The 16,050-nt window shown below is 47.1% G+C and overlaps 1 protein-coding gene across 3 annotated transcripts in view; it reads right to left on the bottom strand.

Annotated features, from left to right (window-relative positions):
- PIAS1 (protein inhibitor of activated STAT 1) overlaps positions 1–15,622 on the bottom strand; it is a 71,616-nt gene extending 55,994 nt beyond the window's left edge. For 2 of the 3 annotated variants that reach the window (XM_029575113.1, XM_029575114.1), the window contains exon 1: positions 15,508–15,622. In XM_029575113.1, the coding sequence (XP_029430973.1) occupies positions 15,508–15,531 (24 nt within the window). In that variant the 5' untranslated portion in view covers positions 15,532–15,622. Of the gene's footprint in view, positions 1–14,672; positions 14,794–15,507 lie in introns of those variants that run through there. The other variant, XM_029575115.1, reaches the window with a different exon arrangement.
- Positions 15,623–16,050: the final 428 nt, after the last annotated feature.

The following is a 16,050-nucleotide window of genomic DNA, read 5'->3' as shown; positions in this document are numbered from 1 at the left end:
ACATTAAAGGAATAAACAGTCTCCATATATGCAGATGATCTTCTGTTGATTGTCACAGAACAGGGCTGGCGTTTCTGAATCTTGTCACTAGATTTGGGGAAATGGGTTATAAATTGAATTATGATAAATCCAAAATCCTTCAGATAGGGTAGAGGAGTAAGCTTCCATACTGTTTTTCGGACATGGAGGGTGGTAAAGGAGGGTTTTCAATATTTGGGGTTTTTTTTTTTTTTTAAGTCCACAGGGACATAAGTCTTTTCATGAATAATTACACACCGGCGGTGGCAAATATCAGGCAACATTTCAAAGACTGGGCTGGACACATTAATTTGGTTAAATTGCCTAGACTTCCTAAGTTACTTTATATCTTACACCCCCCCGGCACCAGTGTTCACTGACCCGCAGAGCCTGGTGAGAGGATCTATTTGGGATTGCAGCCCTTGCAAAGCGTCAGGATGCTGGGTGGGTGGCCCTTTTCTGCCTGTTTCCTGGTTTGTACAAGTAGTCCTATCATTGCACATCCCGTAAACGTGTGGCGCCAGGCGGGGGTGAACTGCTTCTGCCTCTGAACCCTATTTATACGAGCTGCACTCTCTCGCCCGTGTTTAGGGGTTGGAGAGAAAAGAGTTGGTCCTCATGGAGCAGCTGCAGAATGAGGAAGGATTTCTGTTTTACCAAGACTTGATGGAGGTATACGAGCTGCAGGCTGCCTATCTGCAGCTTAAGGCAAATCGATTGAGCTTACAGGCTCCCTTATGCCAGCTTAATAGGATGGAAAGCTACTTGTGTGCTTTAAAAGCGCGGTCCAAAGGGATAGCGAATATGTATTGGGGCCGAGTCTCCGACTTGGCTTATAGTTGCTTGGAATGACAATCTAGGGCCAGAACTCTATGCTAAAGCAAGGAAAAAAGGTATGGATAGCAGCGCAGCGGAATTCCATATGCCGTACCGGACTGCAGTTTACTGTGCAAAAATGTTCTTAACATATGACACCTATTGCTGGAAAAGGTGCGGGGAATAGTGTACCTATGTTTATATGCGGTGGCATGGTCCTGGGATATCCTGGTTTGAGGGGGGAAGTTACACAGGAGATGTCTAATATCCTGGGTATCCCCGTTAACATGCACCCAATTCTAGGCACGCTGAGTGCATGGCAGGGTCTCTTCGACCGCTAGCGCGCCAATTAATCTTAGCTGCTAGATTCACCATTGCACAGTTTGGGAAGACACCCATCCATGGACCACGGTGGGGGCAAGTGGCGATACGATGGGGTAAATATCTTGACTTTATTAATGTACAGATCTAGAAAGTTTTGATTTTTATATTCTGCTTTTTGACACTTCAAAGCAGATTACATTCAGGAACTGCAGGCATTTCCCTATCCCCAAGGGGCTAAGGTTACTCAGTCTAGAAGAAAGAAATTTCTAACGATGCGCTCTGAAGTGATACAGATCCCATGTAAATGTTCTGTTAAATATCAAGATCAGAATTATATTTTTTACCCCTCCCAATTAAGGGGGTTCTTGGATTCACGTCCCTAATGTACCCCTAGCTTGGCAAATGTAATGTTCGGTAAATCTCACTAAGTAATCTTTTTCTTTAAATTTGTCACACTAATTTCAGAGCATATTTCTTTTATTTAAACAGTGCTGTATATAATTACAGATGTATATGAATCCGAAATACTATTTCTTCTTTCTATATTCTCTGGCACTGTAATTTCTCCAAAAGATTTTTGCTTGTGATTATTGAAAATGCTGATAAATAAAAAATTTAAAAAAAAAAAAAAAAGAGACTCACAGGCCGATGCAATAAATGCGCTCTGCCTAGCGTACAGGTTTACGTTCGGTTGGACGTGCGCGACTAGCACCCAATGCAAAGGGGATGAGTGCGCCCAAACTGATTAGCGCTCATCACATGTAAATTCCATGCAGATGAGGCTATTCGCTATCCCCCCGCCGGATCCTAACGTGCACTTCTCAATGCAGCAAACTCTCCTCCAGTCCCGGAGCTGGCGTCAAGGCCTCATGGCACCAGCTGCTTTCCAAGACGACGCTGCTGGGTGATTTATACCCCCTACCAGAACCGGATTCTCAGGTAGGGCGAGTCAAACACAGCACGAGCTTGAAAACGTTCCCTTGCAGTAATTCAGAACTGAACATGTCGGGCCAAGCTGTCCCCGTGTTCCAGTGCCAAGGAAGTATCTGTACCGCCGCTGAACTTCTTCCGAACACAAACCGGAATTTCACCAAGGGGCCGATGCAGTTCTGGGGGCACAGCCGCCTCTCAGCGCGGGGAATCTCAATTTGCCTGCCAGCAGTTCATTTTAATATTGTATTGGGCGCCCAGGAGAGGTGGCTGTGTGGGCGTTTTCTACTGCATCATCCCCTCAGTGCAAGCAATACAGAGGGTCAGCAAAAGATGGTAGTCCCTGCATACTCAGGCCTCAAAGCTCACGGTATAGGATTTTGGTGCAGACCTGCACCATTTGGGTTGCATTTCTCCAGACTATGTCTATCCTTTTGGAAGTAAGCCCGCCCTATTCTAGGTGAGGCCTCGCCAGTGTACATCAACTCTTTTTTGTTCGTTCTCTCTCTTCCTATGTATCCCAGAATCCTGCACCAGAGCTTTCCCCTCATCCCAGAGCTCCCTCAGATTTCTGCCCCCCCAAATACACTGGCGCTGCGCTTCTTTGCACCAAATCTCAACGGCCAAGCATTCAAGCACTCACGTCTCATTCTGTCTACTCCCTCAGGAGGGTCAACGCTCTGGCACGTCTGTGTGACATTTGCAAAAAGGCAAACTTTTGCCTCCATCTCTTCCTCAATAATCGTTCACAAAAAGGTGAATTTTAAAAGCTGCGCGCGGGGGTACGTACGTGTGGGCCTGCGTCTAGGAAGGCAGCTATTTTATAACATGCACGCGTGTTATAAGATAGTCTGGCCTCATGCACAAATGTGCTGAATTTTAAATGATCGTTGCATATGTGCGCACAAATCCCGCTTCTTCGACATAAGGGGGGAATTTTTAAAAGGGACGTGCACTGACTCCATTGCCAGGTTTCCCAGATAAGGAACAGGTCTTCCAAACCCCTTTGGTTTAATAGCCTTGCTTCTCCCGTTAGCCCCGATCCTTCAAACCCCGCTGATCCGCCTCGATTTTTTTTGTGATCACTTTCACATCATCTCTAATACAGAATTTATGCACAAATTTCAGGTTAAAATCCTGGAGTGTCCGTGCCCCGCGTATCCAGCAGGCTTTCAAAACCAGCTCGGCCTGCAGCGCCTGATTGATGCGCACATTGGGCTTTTAAAATTCACCTTAAAGACATTGAACCGGACCGGCACCCCCACTAATATCATCGAAAAAACAGTCAACAATCAACTCACAGAACACCTTGAAACCTATAATGTTCTACAGCCTGCACAACATGGTTTCAGAAAATTCTTCAGCACTGAAACCCTCCTCCTCTCTCTCACTGATACCATCCTCAGAGGCCGCGACAAAGGCAAATCTTTCCTCCTGATACTTCTTGATATATCCGCCGCCTTTGACACCATCAATCACAGAACTCTCCTCACCAGACTTAAAGAAATTGGTCTCCAAGACACCACAATCAAATGGTTCAACTCCTACCTCTCAAACAGATCCTACATCGTCAAAACGAACTCATCTGAATCCTCTCAAGTGCCCCTCACTCATGGAGTCCCACAAGGTTCTTCACTATCCTCAACCCTATTTAACATTTACCTCATCCCACTATGCAAATACCTTTCAGAGGCAAACCTCACCTACTTCATCTATGCAGACGACATACAAATATTACTCCCCATAAACAAGTCCATCCAACTAACCATGGAAAAATGGAACAAACTCAGCTCAAATCTATCCCACTTGCTATCTCAATTATCACTATGCCTCAACCAAGCCAAAACAGAAATCATTCACATCCACGATGACCGTCCCTCTCATCCACTCAAGTGCACCCCCTCCGACCACCCAGGAAGCTCAACCAACCCGGGAGTGCCACAAATCTCACCCACGCCGTCCACAAGAAACCTAGGCGTAACAATCGACAGCCAACTCAACTTTAAACGACACATCTCCAATACAATCAAGGATGGATTCTTCAAACTCCAGACACTAAAAAAACTCAAACCCCTTCTCCAAGAGCACGATTTCCGAACAGTCCTTCAATCAATTATCTTCACAAAACTTGACTACTGCAACTCCCTCCTCCTTGGCCTACCAGAAACCCACATCAAACCCCTCCAAGTGCTACAGAACGCTGCCGCCAGAATCATCACCAACAACAAAAAATCCTCCCACATCACACCCACTCTCAAAGAACTCCACTGGCTACCCATTACACAAAGAATCCAGTATAAAACCCTCACCCTCATGCACAAAAAAATAAACAACAACAATATGAACTGGCTAAACAACGGAATACAACCTTACCCTACTCAAAGAACTCTCAGATCCACCAACACTGGCCTCCTAGCCGTACCCAATCTCAAATCTGCACACCTCAACGTCACCCGCAAACGAGCCATAACAATAGCGGGCCCCACCTTATGGAACTCCCTCCCCACCTGTCTCAGAAATGAACCTTCATTGCAAGTCTTCAAAAAACACCTCAAAACATGGCTGTTCCTAAAAGCTTTCCCACCTGACACGTAACCTGCCCAAATGCAACTGCAACACACCACGCCCCCTACAAAAGCATCTCGCACCACCATCTTCCCTCCCTTGCACCACCTTCCTCCCACCTATCCCCCCCCCCTTTCAACCCTCCTTGCCAACCTTAACCTTAAAATATCCTCATCAACAAGTCATTTATGTACATATGTTATATACTATATCAAATGTTCCATGTAATCCTGTTATTTCTGTTACAATTCGTTATATTTTATTACAATGTTATAATTTATTATATTACAATGTTATAATGTAAAATAGGGCTGTTACTACCCTATTCTTTTAGTTATCTGGAAACCGATGTGATATCTCGATCGAACGTCGGTATATAAAAGAAATAAATAAATAAATAAATAAATCACATTTTCTCCTCCAAATAAAGAAATCTAACACTCAACCGCAGGCTTAATGAGCCTTCTTTGCAGGATAGTGCTAAAGATTTCCCAAAGTCAACCACATCCAGTGTCTTCTCCTCTCCCAACCGAAGAAATCAATGGAATCTGGCCCAATCTGCCTGTGGTAAAGCTGTGCTGTCCTGGTTGCAGAAAGTGTTCCAGTAATCTCCTCTCACTAGCACTAACTCGTATGCAATAATGGAATGTAAACACGAATCAACCAACCTCAAACCCTCTCTCACTAATTCCTGCTGAATATTTATCATACTATTACCATTCACAACTGTGTCATATTTATTCATTTGATTACCTATGTACCGTTTCATAGTCTTATTTTTTCACTTGCTATTCTAATGTATCAATAGGCTGAAATGTAAATATTGTGCTGTTCAATTTCTCCCCTTCCATCCCAAGTTTATTTTCCTTGTTTTTTGTAACTTTCCCTCTCCCTTTTTCTGATTCACTGTATTTAAAGTTCAAGGTTCTTATTGAAAATATTGTTTTTTACGTTACGTTATGCTTTACACTCCTTGTTATTTGTAAACCGGGTTGATGTGATGCCTATCATGAAACTCGGTATAACAAAACCAATAAATAAATAAATAAATAATCCTTTCCTTCTTCATATACGTGAAGTGGGTCGCCCCTCTCCCTGCCTTCTACACTCCAGCTAGAGAGCTCGGCTCCTCAGAAAATGGAGAAATTACTTATCTCCCACCCCTGACTTCAGCTGCTATGCTCCCAAGATCAGGGATGAGGGTCGGGACCCAAACTACCTCGCCTTCCAGAAAAAGCCAAGGCATGGATACTCATCCAGCCTTTCCACACGCAACGCACTAGGAAGATTGCAGGGCCTTATGTCATCCAATGGCACTCAATAGTAACTGTATTTAACCCTGTCTTTTATCTAAGACTTAATTTCTGTAATCTACTTTGAAAACCAAGTCTGGCAAAAAGCAGAATATGAAAAATGTGTAAAGAAAGAAAGCCCCCACTAATTTTACCAACGCCAAGGTCAGATTAGTTGGCTTGAGGTCTCCCTGTGTATTAGTCCAGTTTATGACTGGACCATCTGCTCTTCTGCAGTCCTGCCTCCTTCTGTGGACCCTTAGGATCTGGCCCAAGGGCTTTGTGCACGTTCAGTTTCTCTAGTGGCACCCAAATGTGCTCGTCTGTAAATGGAGCAGCGCTCCTTCTCCAAACCTTTAGGGAAGATTCAACACAAGTACCTGTTTAGCATTTCTGCTTTTTTCTTGTCCCCCTCCACATACTCTAACAATATCTTTGGCCTGCCTCCTATCACAGACATACTTGGGGGAGAAAAAAAAGAAATAAGTCTCCTCTCCTCATTTTAACTAACTGGCATCTCTTCTTCTAATTTGGAAGCGGCGCTCTAGTATAGGGTGGCCAGCTCCAGTCCTCAAGAGCCACAAATGGGCTTGGTTTTCAGGATATCAACAATGAAAATACATGAGATAGATCTGCAAACAAATCTCAGACATATCCACTTGGATAACTGAAAACCCAGCCCATCTGTGGCTCCAGAGGGCCAGAGTTGACCACCCCTACAAGTAGAAGGGGTGTTAATAGGGCAGAGTCTATGGTTCATATAAGGAGTTGGGAGCCAGGAGACTGGAGTTCAAATCCTACTCTGTTAGTAAATAAAATAACTCTGTATATCAGTAATTCCCTAGCTATGTACTTAAACGGTAAGCTCTTCTATGCAGGGATTGATTGTACTTGTATTCTATGTTAGGTGGTGTCCTGGTTTACAGTGAAAAAGAAATGCCAATAAAATTAGGCTGCAGATAGACAGGAGTAAAAGGTGGTAAATGCATAAAGCTTCAGCAGATCCAGAACACCCTCCTCCCCCGAGGGTTACACCAGGGATCTTTAGTGCTAGAAGTGAGGGTAGCACAAGACATTGCGCAGGTCCGTGGCAGTGCAGACCCAGCTGAAGGACTGGTTACTGATTTTTTTAGGAATACAATGTGTTCTTATTTTTTGTTTTTCTTTTATATTTATTTCTTTTTGGGTGTGTGTTACAGGAAAGTGGTTAAAAATATGTAGAAATAAAATTAAACATGGGAGAATGGGCAAGCCAGATGAGTTTAGCAGAGGTTGAATTCTTCCAGGAAATGTTGCGCTGCCTCAAAGGATTGCACTAGCATTCAGCCTGGGACAAAACCCCTCTCTCAGCAGCCGGAAGCCTTCCACCTTGCACCCAGCAGCAGGGCCGAGGCTGCGCTGTGCCACCTGGAAGGCAAGGGAACCTGCACAGAAAAGCACTTGCAACCCTAAGGGGGAGACGGTGGATTAGGCTGGGCTCCATGGGGGAATAAGCTCAGAACTGGACCTTGTTGGTCTTTACCTGCTGACATTTAGAGAAAGATGCGGAGAGTTCATCCTCAATACTCCTTTACGGTTAAGTAACAGGGATTTCAAACAAAAGGTTCTATAGCAAACTTTTTTCGTTTCTTGAACCAGCTTCCAGCAAAGCAGGCACCTGTTCTGGCTGCCCACTAGGAAGCAGGATTTCCATCCCCATCAATCCGCATCTAAAGAAGTCAGAAGGAAGGGTACTGGGTATCAAAAATGTTGCATGGCTGAGAGGGCTCTGGAAATTCCTTGCTTTTTAAGTTACTATTAGGAATCTTTACTGCTGTGCTCCTTCCACAGTTCTCGGTTGTAAAGCCTCCCTACCCACACGCTCTTTTCATTATTGCTTTTAACTGGATTTTTAGGGATATTGGGGGGGGTAGGTTTGTGATTTTACATAAAATTACTGCCAATTCTTTTTTCTAACACATTGCTTTTATTATGTTTGGGAAAACGAGCTATAAATCCATAGAAGTAGCCTTTTAAAATCAATTTTTAACTATTTAAATGCTGATGCTATTTTAAAGTAGCGTTCATTTAAAATAAAGCTGCGTGACCAAGCTCATGCTCCCAAAAAGGTATAAACTATCTTACAGGAGATGGCCTGGTTTGGGATCTGTGCTCGGGAGAGTTTTGGTAAGGCAGAGCTGTTTTCCACCTCTTTAATGAAACAGCTTTGGGAAGCTGCTTTTACATGGACAGAACTGAGCACAGCAGTTCTGTCCAAGACTGATCATATTACTCCCATATTACAAAACCTCCACTGGCTACCAATCACCTATCGCTCTCAATACAAAACACTTACTATCATACATAACACGCTATATAAAAATAACTCCCCCTGGATCGAAGATATGCCACACTTCCACCAGGCCAACCGTCCTACCAGAAACTCCCTTGCGGGCACCCTCCACACCCCTTCACTCAAAATTGCTCACCTCACAAACACCAGAGCGAGAGCCTTCTCCATCGCCGGCCCCACCCTTTGGAACTCCCTCCCCACCGAGCTCCGACTAGAACCTTCACTTAATCAATTCAAAAAAGGAATCAAGACCTGGTTATTTAAACAGGCCTATCCCAACGCCTCTCAACCCTAGCATTTGACTTCTCCTCAACACTCATTATTTCCCTCTCCCTAGTACAGTGTCCCCCCGCCCCCCTACACACCCTCCCTCCCTCACCACCCCATCCATATTATGGCTTCCTTATATTCAGTCACCACCTCTCCTTCCCATCGCCACCACCTGCCCCCTTGTACAGTTCCTACCCCACCCCGCCTTCCCTATGCGCTTCATCCCCCACCCTGCGCTACCCCCCCTCTGTCGCCTCTTGTATATAATTAATTTATGTCCAACCTGGTTAACCACATGTAATCTCATTTAATAACTGTGGCGCCCGTTGGCTCTACAGTAAAGTTGTCACCTTTTAACTTCCTATCCTTCCTCCATCTATCATTGTAATTTCCTTTCTCAGTTGTCTGTAAACCGACATGATGTTTTTTTTTTACGAATGCCGGTATATAAAAGTTATAAATAAATAAATAAATAAAATTATCCCGGGGACTGTGTCACCATCAAAGAGCAAAGCAAGAAAATGCATTGGGGAGGTGAACAGCCCACCAGTCAAAACAAAGAATGGGTCAAGGCCAGCAGGTATTGCCTGGGCCTTACTGAAGCCTGCTTAGCCATGTGCAGTGAGCACGGGAATGCGGCAGAGAGGTCATCTCCGAGCACACAGATAGGATTTATGAATGGTGTCACATCTAGGAAAACCATGCATGATTTGTAACAGAGTCGTGCTTTTCTTGAAGAGCTAGCTGTGTGCAGCGTCACACTTCCTGGTATTTTGTTCGATCGAGTGAAATATACAAGGTATGGTCAAGACCAGCAGTTAGAGAAGTCAGGAATAAAAATCCAAGGCCTTCCAGGGAAAATATTCCAGGAAGCGGCCCTCGCTGCAGGGGAGATCACCATCAGCACCCCTGTATTCCAGTTACTACTACAACAAAGCATCAAGTCAGGCACACGTGGGGATTTTAGCCCAGAGATAACCGTTTGCCCATTTTTAAAGCATTAGCTTCAGGCCAGCTCAGTGGCCCAGTTCTGAAGAAACATGTTTTATTTGGGCATTTCTATTCACCAAGATAAGAGAGGAAGGACTGAACTAATGCTGCTCCAGCCTGGCTGCTGGAAAGGTGCATTTTCGTTTAATCTGCAGTGAGATCGGATAATTATAAAATCAGTGCTGGGGCTGTGGGCTGCCATAATGTTCCTGAGCCCAGCTTCCACTGCTTGGCAGGCGAGGTACGCGATGGAGCTGGATTCAGGGCCCATGACTGCAGGGTCTGAGAGACAGCAAGTCAGGGAGGAGGAGGGGAGAGCAAGAATCAGGGAGGAGGAGGAGGGGGTGGAGAGCAAGAATCAGGGAGGAGGGGGTGGAGAGCAAGAATCAGGGAGGAGGGGGAGGGGGTGGAGAGCAAGAATCAGGGAGGAGAGGGGGGGAGAGCAAGTCAGGGAGGAGGAGGGGGGAGAGCAAGTCAGGGAGGAGGAGGGGGGGGGAGAGCAAGTCAGGGAGGAGGAGGGGGGGGAGAGCAAGTCAGGGAGGAGGAGGGGGGGGGAGAGCAAGTCAGGGAGGAGTCCCTTCACGTTTGCTTCCATTGGGAACTGGAAACCCAAAGGGTAAACCACTGCTGGATACTGAGAGCCAGGGCCCTTCATTTTCAGGGGGGGGAGGGGGGAGAAGGGGGTTTCCCAGGAATTTATCAGAGTTTATTGTGAAAAGAACAAAAACAGGAGAAAAATCAGTGGGACAAATGTGACTCATTTTTCTGGTGGACAGAAGCCAGGACAATAAAACAGTATTGAGCAGATTCTCCCACTCACCAGCATCGCTCTCTCTACCCCCGTCCCCTGCCCAGCAGGCCCCTGAGAACCTCCCTCTCACTCCCCCACGCCCCATTGCACCAGCGTTCATCCTGATTAGTGGTGGCGCAGGCTTCTCCTCAGCTTACGGAGGCTCCCGCGCTCTGCGGGGCTGCACTTCTGCTTTTGTACAGGGCCAAGGAGTCGGGCAGGAAGCGCTTCTGGTGAGCATAACCAGCTTCAGGGGCCACACTGACAGCACCAAGCGCAGGCACCCTGGCTGCCTGGGGGAGAGGGAGTGGGGTCAGTGGCATTGGTGGGCGAGTGTTGTCGCTGGTGCGGGGACTTGAAACGCTGCAGCTCTGGAGCTGCTCTTTAATCAGCCTAAAATCAGGGTGAAATCGGTTTAAACTGATTGTCACTTTTGGAAAAATCTGGGAATTTATGAGAACATAATCCTAGCCAATCCCCCTGATTGCAGAGGCCTTACTCAAGTGCGTTCTTCAGCTAGGAATACGATGCTTTGCACGCCTGTGGGAGGTTACAATCCGGGTCAATAGAGCAGCAAGCTCGGGTTAGTCAAGAGTCACAACCCAAGTGGCTCAGTAGGAGCAGCTTTCAAAAGCTAAACAGGAATGCCTACCACCAATAAAAAAGTCAGAATGAAAAAAAGAGCTTAATGATAGGGCTTATTTTAATTGCCAACATAAATAGCAAAGTTGCTTTTGCTAGTATTACAGCTTCAAACAAGAAAAAACGTGGAAAGCACCCACGCGATGCTCTCCACATCAGATGGCAATCCTGGAGCCCCAAGGAAAACTATGCACTCAGCATCAACGCATGTTTGCTCTCTTCCTACTAAGCAGCAGATGCAACGCAGTGCGCTCAGCCGAGCACACTCTTAACCCACAGAGGCGCCAACTAATCCCCTTATGCACCTCTACAATGCAGCGCATCCAACAGGGAGTGAAGCTAATAGCACTCAGCACATGCAATCAGCTCTTCACTCCAGATGCAAGAAGAAAGAGCGTGTCCAGGATGCACATCTGTGTGATCAGAAATTAACGCCTGCCCGGAGCAGCTGTTAATTGCTGAGCGCTCCTTAAACTACTATAGAAAAGCAGAACACACTGCTTTTCTGTACTGCCTCCTACTTAAGGATATTAATTAGGAGGAAAAACAAAACTAATTTAACTTTAAAAAAAAACAAAAACACTCCTGCAGTCGGGTGCAGGAAACGGACGCTCAACTGACAAGCGTCCGTTTCCTGAACCCCCTGGCTATGCGGCATTTTACGAAAACAGACGCTGATGAACTCGGCATCGGTTTTCCTAACCGGCCAATGGCAGACGCCCATCAGGTTCTCATTAGCAAGGAGGCACTAGGGTCTCTCCTTGCTAACGTGACCTCCCCAATTTAAATATTGCATGGTGCCCCCAGGAGGGGCGCCAGAGGGTGCGTTAAGAAAGCGGGCACTGACTGTTCAAGCGCATCGGCCCCCAAGAGTTAACTCCAGAAGCAGTAAGCTAAAGGTGTGCAAATGCAGTGGGAGCTTTAAAACAGTGCGCACAGAAAACATTAGGTGAATAAAGCAAGTACAGATCCCCGCCCTGTAGACTATACTCCACCCTGAAGTGCATTAAGAAAATCTGAATAAAGCCCACGCACTCCTCTGAGCCTTCATTAACATGGGAAAGCACTCATCTGTGCACTAAACTCCTTGATAAATGGTGAGTAAAGTCCCACACACTTACAGGCCGATACAGTACAGTGCGTGCCGGAGAGCACTGTTAACCCGCCATTGGACGCGCGTTTGACACGCTAGCGTTACCCCTTATTCAGCAAGGGGCCGAAGACGTGTGTCCAACCCTCCCCGAACCTAATAGCGCCCGCAACATGCTAATGCGTGTTGATGGCCCTATTAGGTATTCCTGCGCGATTCAGAAAGGAAAAATGTGCAGCCAAGCCGCAAATTTTGCTTTCAGAAATTAGCGCCTACTCAAAGGTCGGCGCTAATTTCTTCAGGCACCGGGAAAGTGCACAGAAAAGCAGTAAAAACTGCTTTTCTGTGCACCCTCCGACTTAATATCATGGCGATATTAAGTCAGAGGTCCCGAAAGTTTCCAAAAGCAAAAAAAAAAAAAACATTTTGAAGTCGGCCCACAGGTCGAAAACCGGATGCTCAATTTTGCAGGCGTCCTGTTTCCGAACCTGTGGCTGTCAGCGGGCTTGAGAACCGACGCTGGCAAAATTGAGCATCGGCTGTCAAACCCACTGACAGCCGCAGCTCCAGTGCAAAAGGAGGCACTAGGGATGCGCTAGTATCCCTAGCGCCTCCTTTTGCCTGTTTTTACCACCGGGCCTCATTTGAATAGAGAATCGCGCGCGCCAGGAGAGCGGGCATTCGCGCCGCACCGGGAGAGCGGGCACTCGCAGTAAAGTCTGCGGGAGAGCGGGCATTCGCCCGCTCTCCCGCAGACTTTACTGTATCGGCCTGATAATGGGGCAGATGGAATATTTGTGAGCAGAATACAGGTGCCTGTTTCCTAACGCATGCCCAGCCACCTCTCCTGGGCACGTGATGCAATATTTAAATTAGAGGCCGTGCAAAAAAAGAAGGCGCTAGGGAAAATTTGTGCATCCCTAGCACCTTCTCAGCATAGGGCACTCAGGAGAGGTGGCTGTCAAGCAGGTTGGGAAAAGGGATGCTCAATCTACGAGCATCTGTTTTCTCCCACTACCGGCATACACACGCACAAGATACACGGCCTGGTCTTTAGGAACAGGTACAGCAAGAAGGGAATTTATAACAGTTTACTTAACCTTGGAATACAGCCAGCAAGACAATACAGTAAATACCAAAGTGTTGAAGCACAACATCCATCTTAAACAAAAATAATAATAATATGACAGGCCACATTTTCTCTCAACCTTTTATATTTTTGCCTTATCACATCCAGTGTGTTTCAATTTTGGCCACAAAAACCCAAACTTGAAAGCAAGCTTCCTCTTCTCAACCAGGCTGGTTAGGCACACCTAACCAGCCTGGTTTTCAGGATATCCATAATGAATATGCATGAGATAGATTTGCTTATCACTGGAAACTCACTTTGCACTTCTCTCACATCTAGTCATTGTGGCAATCCTGAAAACCCAACTGCTGTGTGTGCCTCCAGGACAGGGTTGAGAACCATTCAGCCTCATTTTGTTTATCATTTATGAACCTTTGAGATTCCACCTCTTCCCACTCAGGTGCCTCAACTGCAATTTTGATCAGGATGACCCAATAGAAAAAAAACAAAACTCTGAAACCTAAAAACACACCAATTGACCCTATTCAACCCATAGCACATGATCTGCATTTAACCAAAGTGGCCAGAATGTATTAACACTACCTGAGCAAAGATCTTCTTTCCTATCCCATTTTTAAGTTTGAGTCCACCCTTTGTGACTGGCCAGCCACTTCAAAGCAGATTACATTCAGGTACTATATAGCCAGTTCCCTGCCCCCACAAGCTAAGGGCACTATTCACTAACCATTTTTCCCCATAGATACAGAATACAGAAAACCTTTACTAAATTGGCCCCTAAGTTTGTACCAGAAGCAATAAAGAGTGAAGTGACTTGCCAAAAGGTCACAAGGAGAAATAGGATTTGACTGCTACTCTAATCACTGGTCCATGCTTCCACTCACTTAAGGAAAAAAGGTGATCAAATAATGAACTTGGAGAAAATAATTTCCCAACAATTTCCAGAAGGTAAGCGTATATGAGATTTTTATAATTAACACCAAGCAACACAATGACAGAGATTCCTTGAAAAACTTACACACATAAAAAAATGACAAGTCCTCACACCTGATAGCAAGGGTAAGAAAAATCACCATCAGAGCACAATTGTCAGAAAAAGTAATGCACCCACCCAGAGCAGTCAGGGGCAGATAAAACAAGGGGCAGAAAACCAATTTCTGAGACCAAGAGCTCACCCCCCAATTGATCCATACAAGCAGGAGAGCCCAGCCCCTCCCCCGCCTGCACATGTGGCTCACCACTCTGGGAAATGAGACTATTCAAAATCGTTGGCAATGCCCCTCCCCCAGGGGCACGGTCCTCAGCTCCCTGAGCAGCTAGTGGGACACGCTCCCCACCCCCCCAGCTGGCATGCCCCATGCACTGCCCCCAACTCAGGCTACTCTCAAATCCCTGAGAAGTGAGTGGGCCATGCTCTTACACCAATACGGATTCAGATAGCTTTACTGGTGAGACAGTTTTACATGCATTGCATATACAGAATGATTAAAATAAATGGGTAAAAAAAGAAAAGGGAAAATACATACTCCTTGCACTACCCGCAGCTCATCTAGCTCGAGATTCCACAGCAGCGACTGGGTTCCCCTACCTCATTCCCACAGGTACACCGCCCCTTCCCCCAACAGCTCTTACCACCTCATTACTGAACAGTGATCAGCACAAGCTCCCCACCCCCACAGCTAACGTGTCTCAAGTGTAGTGCCCTCGGTGCATCCTACTGTCAGATCTCAGTAACCGTGCGAGGATCTGACTCCTCCTCCCCTCCCCCCCCGTACACTATCCCATCACGTTCTATTGTTAAATCCATGGGACAAACTCCCAACCCCCACAGCTCGAGCATGTCCCATGCACTGCCCCCTGCTCCCCCAGCAGTGACTGGGATATGCTCGCAGCCCCTAGAGTTACCAGGAATACTACTCCCACCCAGCGCATCTCAGGCTTACATCCCTCAGAGGGCAGCGGGACCCCTCTGACCCTCCCCCGATAACACAGCAGGGAGCGGTCAGCGCCTCTGCTGCCACCCAAACATCAAACAAAGAGCCCTTGGCCAGCTCCCACCCCCTTCACCGGCCTCGGGGGAACCCCCAGCTAAGGGCCGGGGCCCCCAGCCCGGCTCCTCGGAAGGGAGATCCCCCGCAGGCTCTCCCACCTCCTCCCTCCCGCCGGGGCATGAGGGAAGCCCGCGGGACCGAGGCGGCTGGAGCTGCAGGGGCCCCGGGAGCGCTGCGAGGGCTCCCGCCTCCCGCACCGCGGCGGACAGGTGCATGCTCCGGAACTCGAACGCGGCGCTCGGCCGCAGCCGGGGAGGCTGGGACCGGGCCGCACCGCCGCCATCGGGGCCCAATTCAAGCTGCGCTTTACCTTTAGTTCCGCACTGTCCGCCATCTTGCCGCTCTGCGCGCCTGCGCAATGAACCCGCCGGGTACGTGGCTCCTGACGTGCCTGGGGACGTCACAGCCAGGGGTTTGAATTAAGGCGCCAATTCTGCACGGTGCAGCGTCCCCGCAATAAATGAATAAGCGGGGAAGCAGCTTGGGCAGTGCGGTGTGGAGCCCTGGCTCTCTCCCATGAGAAGGGAGCAGGGGTCCTAGCCCTTTGCAATTCCCCCGCCTATAATCCCTAGCCCTCGGCAAGCCAGCCTTGAATGTACCAGCGAGAGAGCCTTCTCCACCCTTTGGAAGACACTACCACCACCATTGCAAAGCGTGCCTCATCCAAAGGAGCTCGGAAGCCGTCCCAGCTACTACTGTTTTAATTCAAGCCGCTTTGTATTATATGTCATAAGAGCCTGACTTAAGTTGTTTTTATTGTTTGTCATTTTATTATATAGGTTTCATGTAACTCGCCCCAGACATCGGAGGGTATGAGTTTTAAATAAAATAAATACAGTTGATATTATAAATA

The sequence above is a fragment of the Rhinatrema bivittatum genome, chromosome 13 (genome assembly GCF_901001135.1).
Source record: "Rhinatrema bivittatum chromosome 13, aRhiBiv1.1, whole genome shotgun sequence".
Lineage (NCBI taxonomy): Eukaryota > Metazoa > Chordata > Amphibia > Gymnophiona > Rhinatrematidae > Rhinatrema > Rhinatrema bivittatum.
Note: the sequence above shows the minus strand (reverse complement) of the source record. Positions and strands in the feature narration are given on the sequence as shown.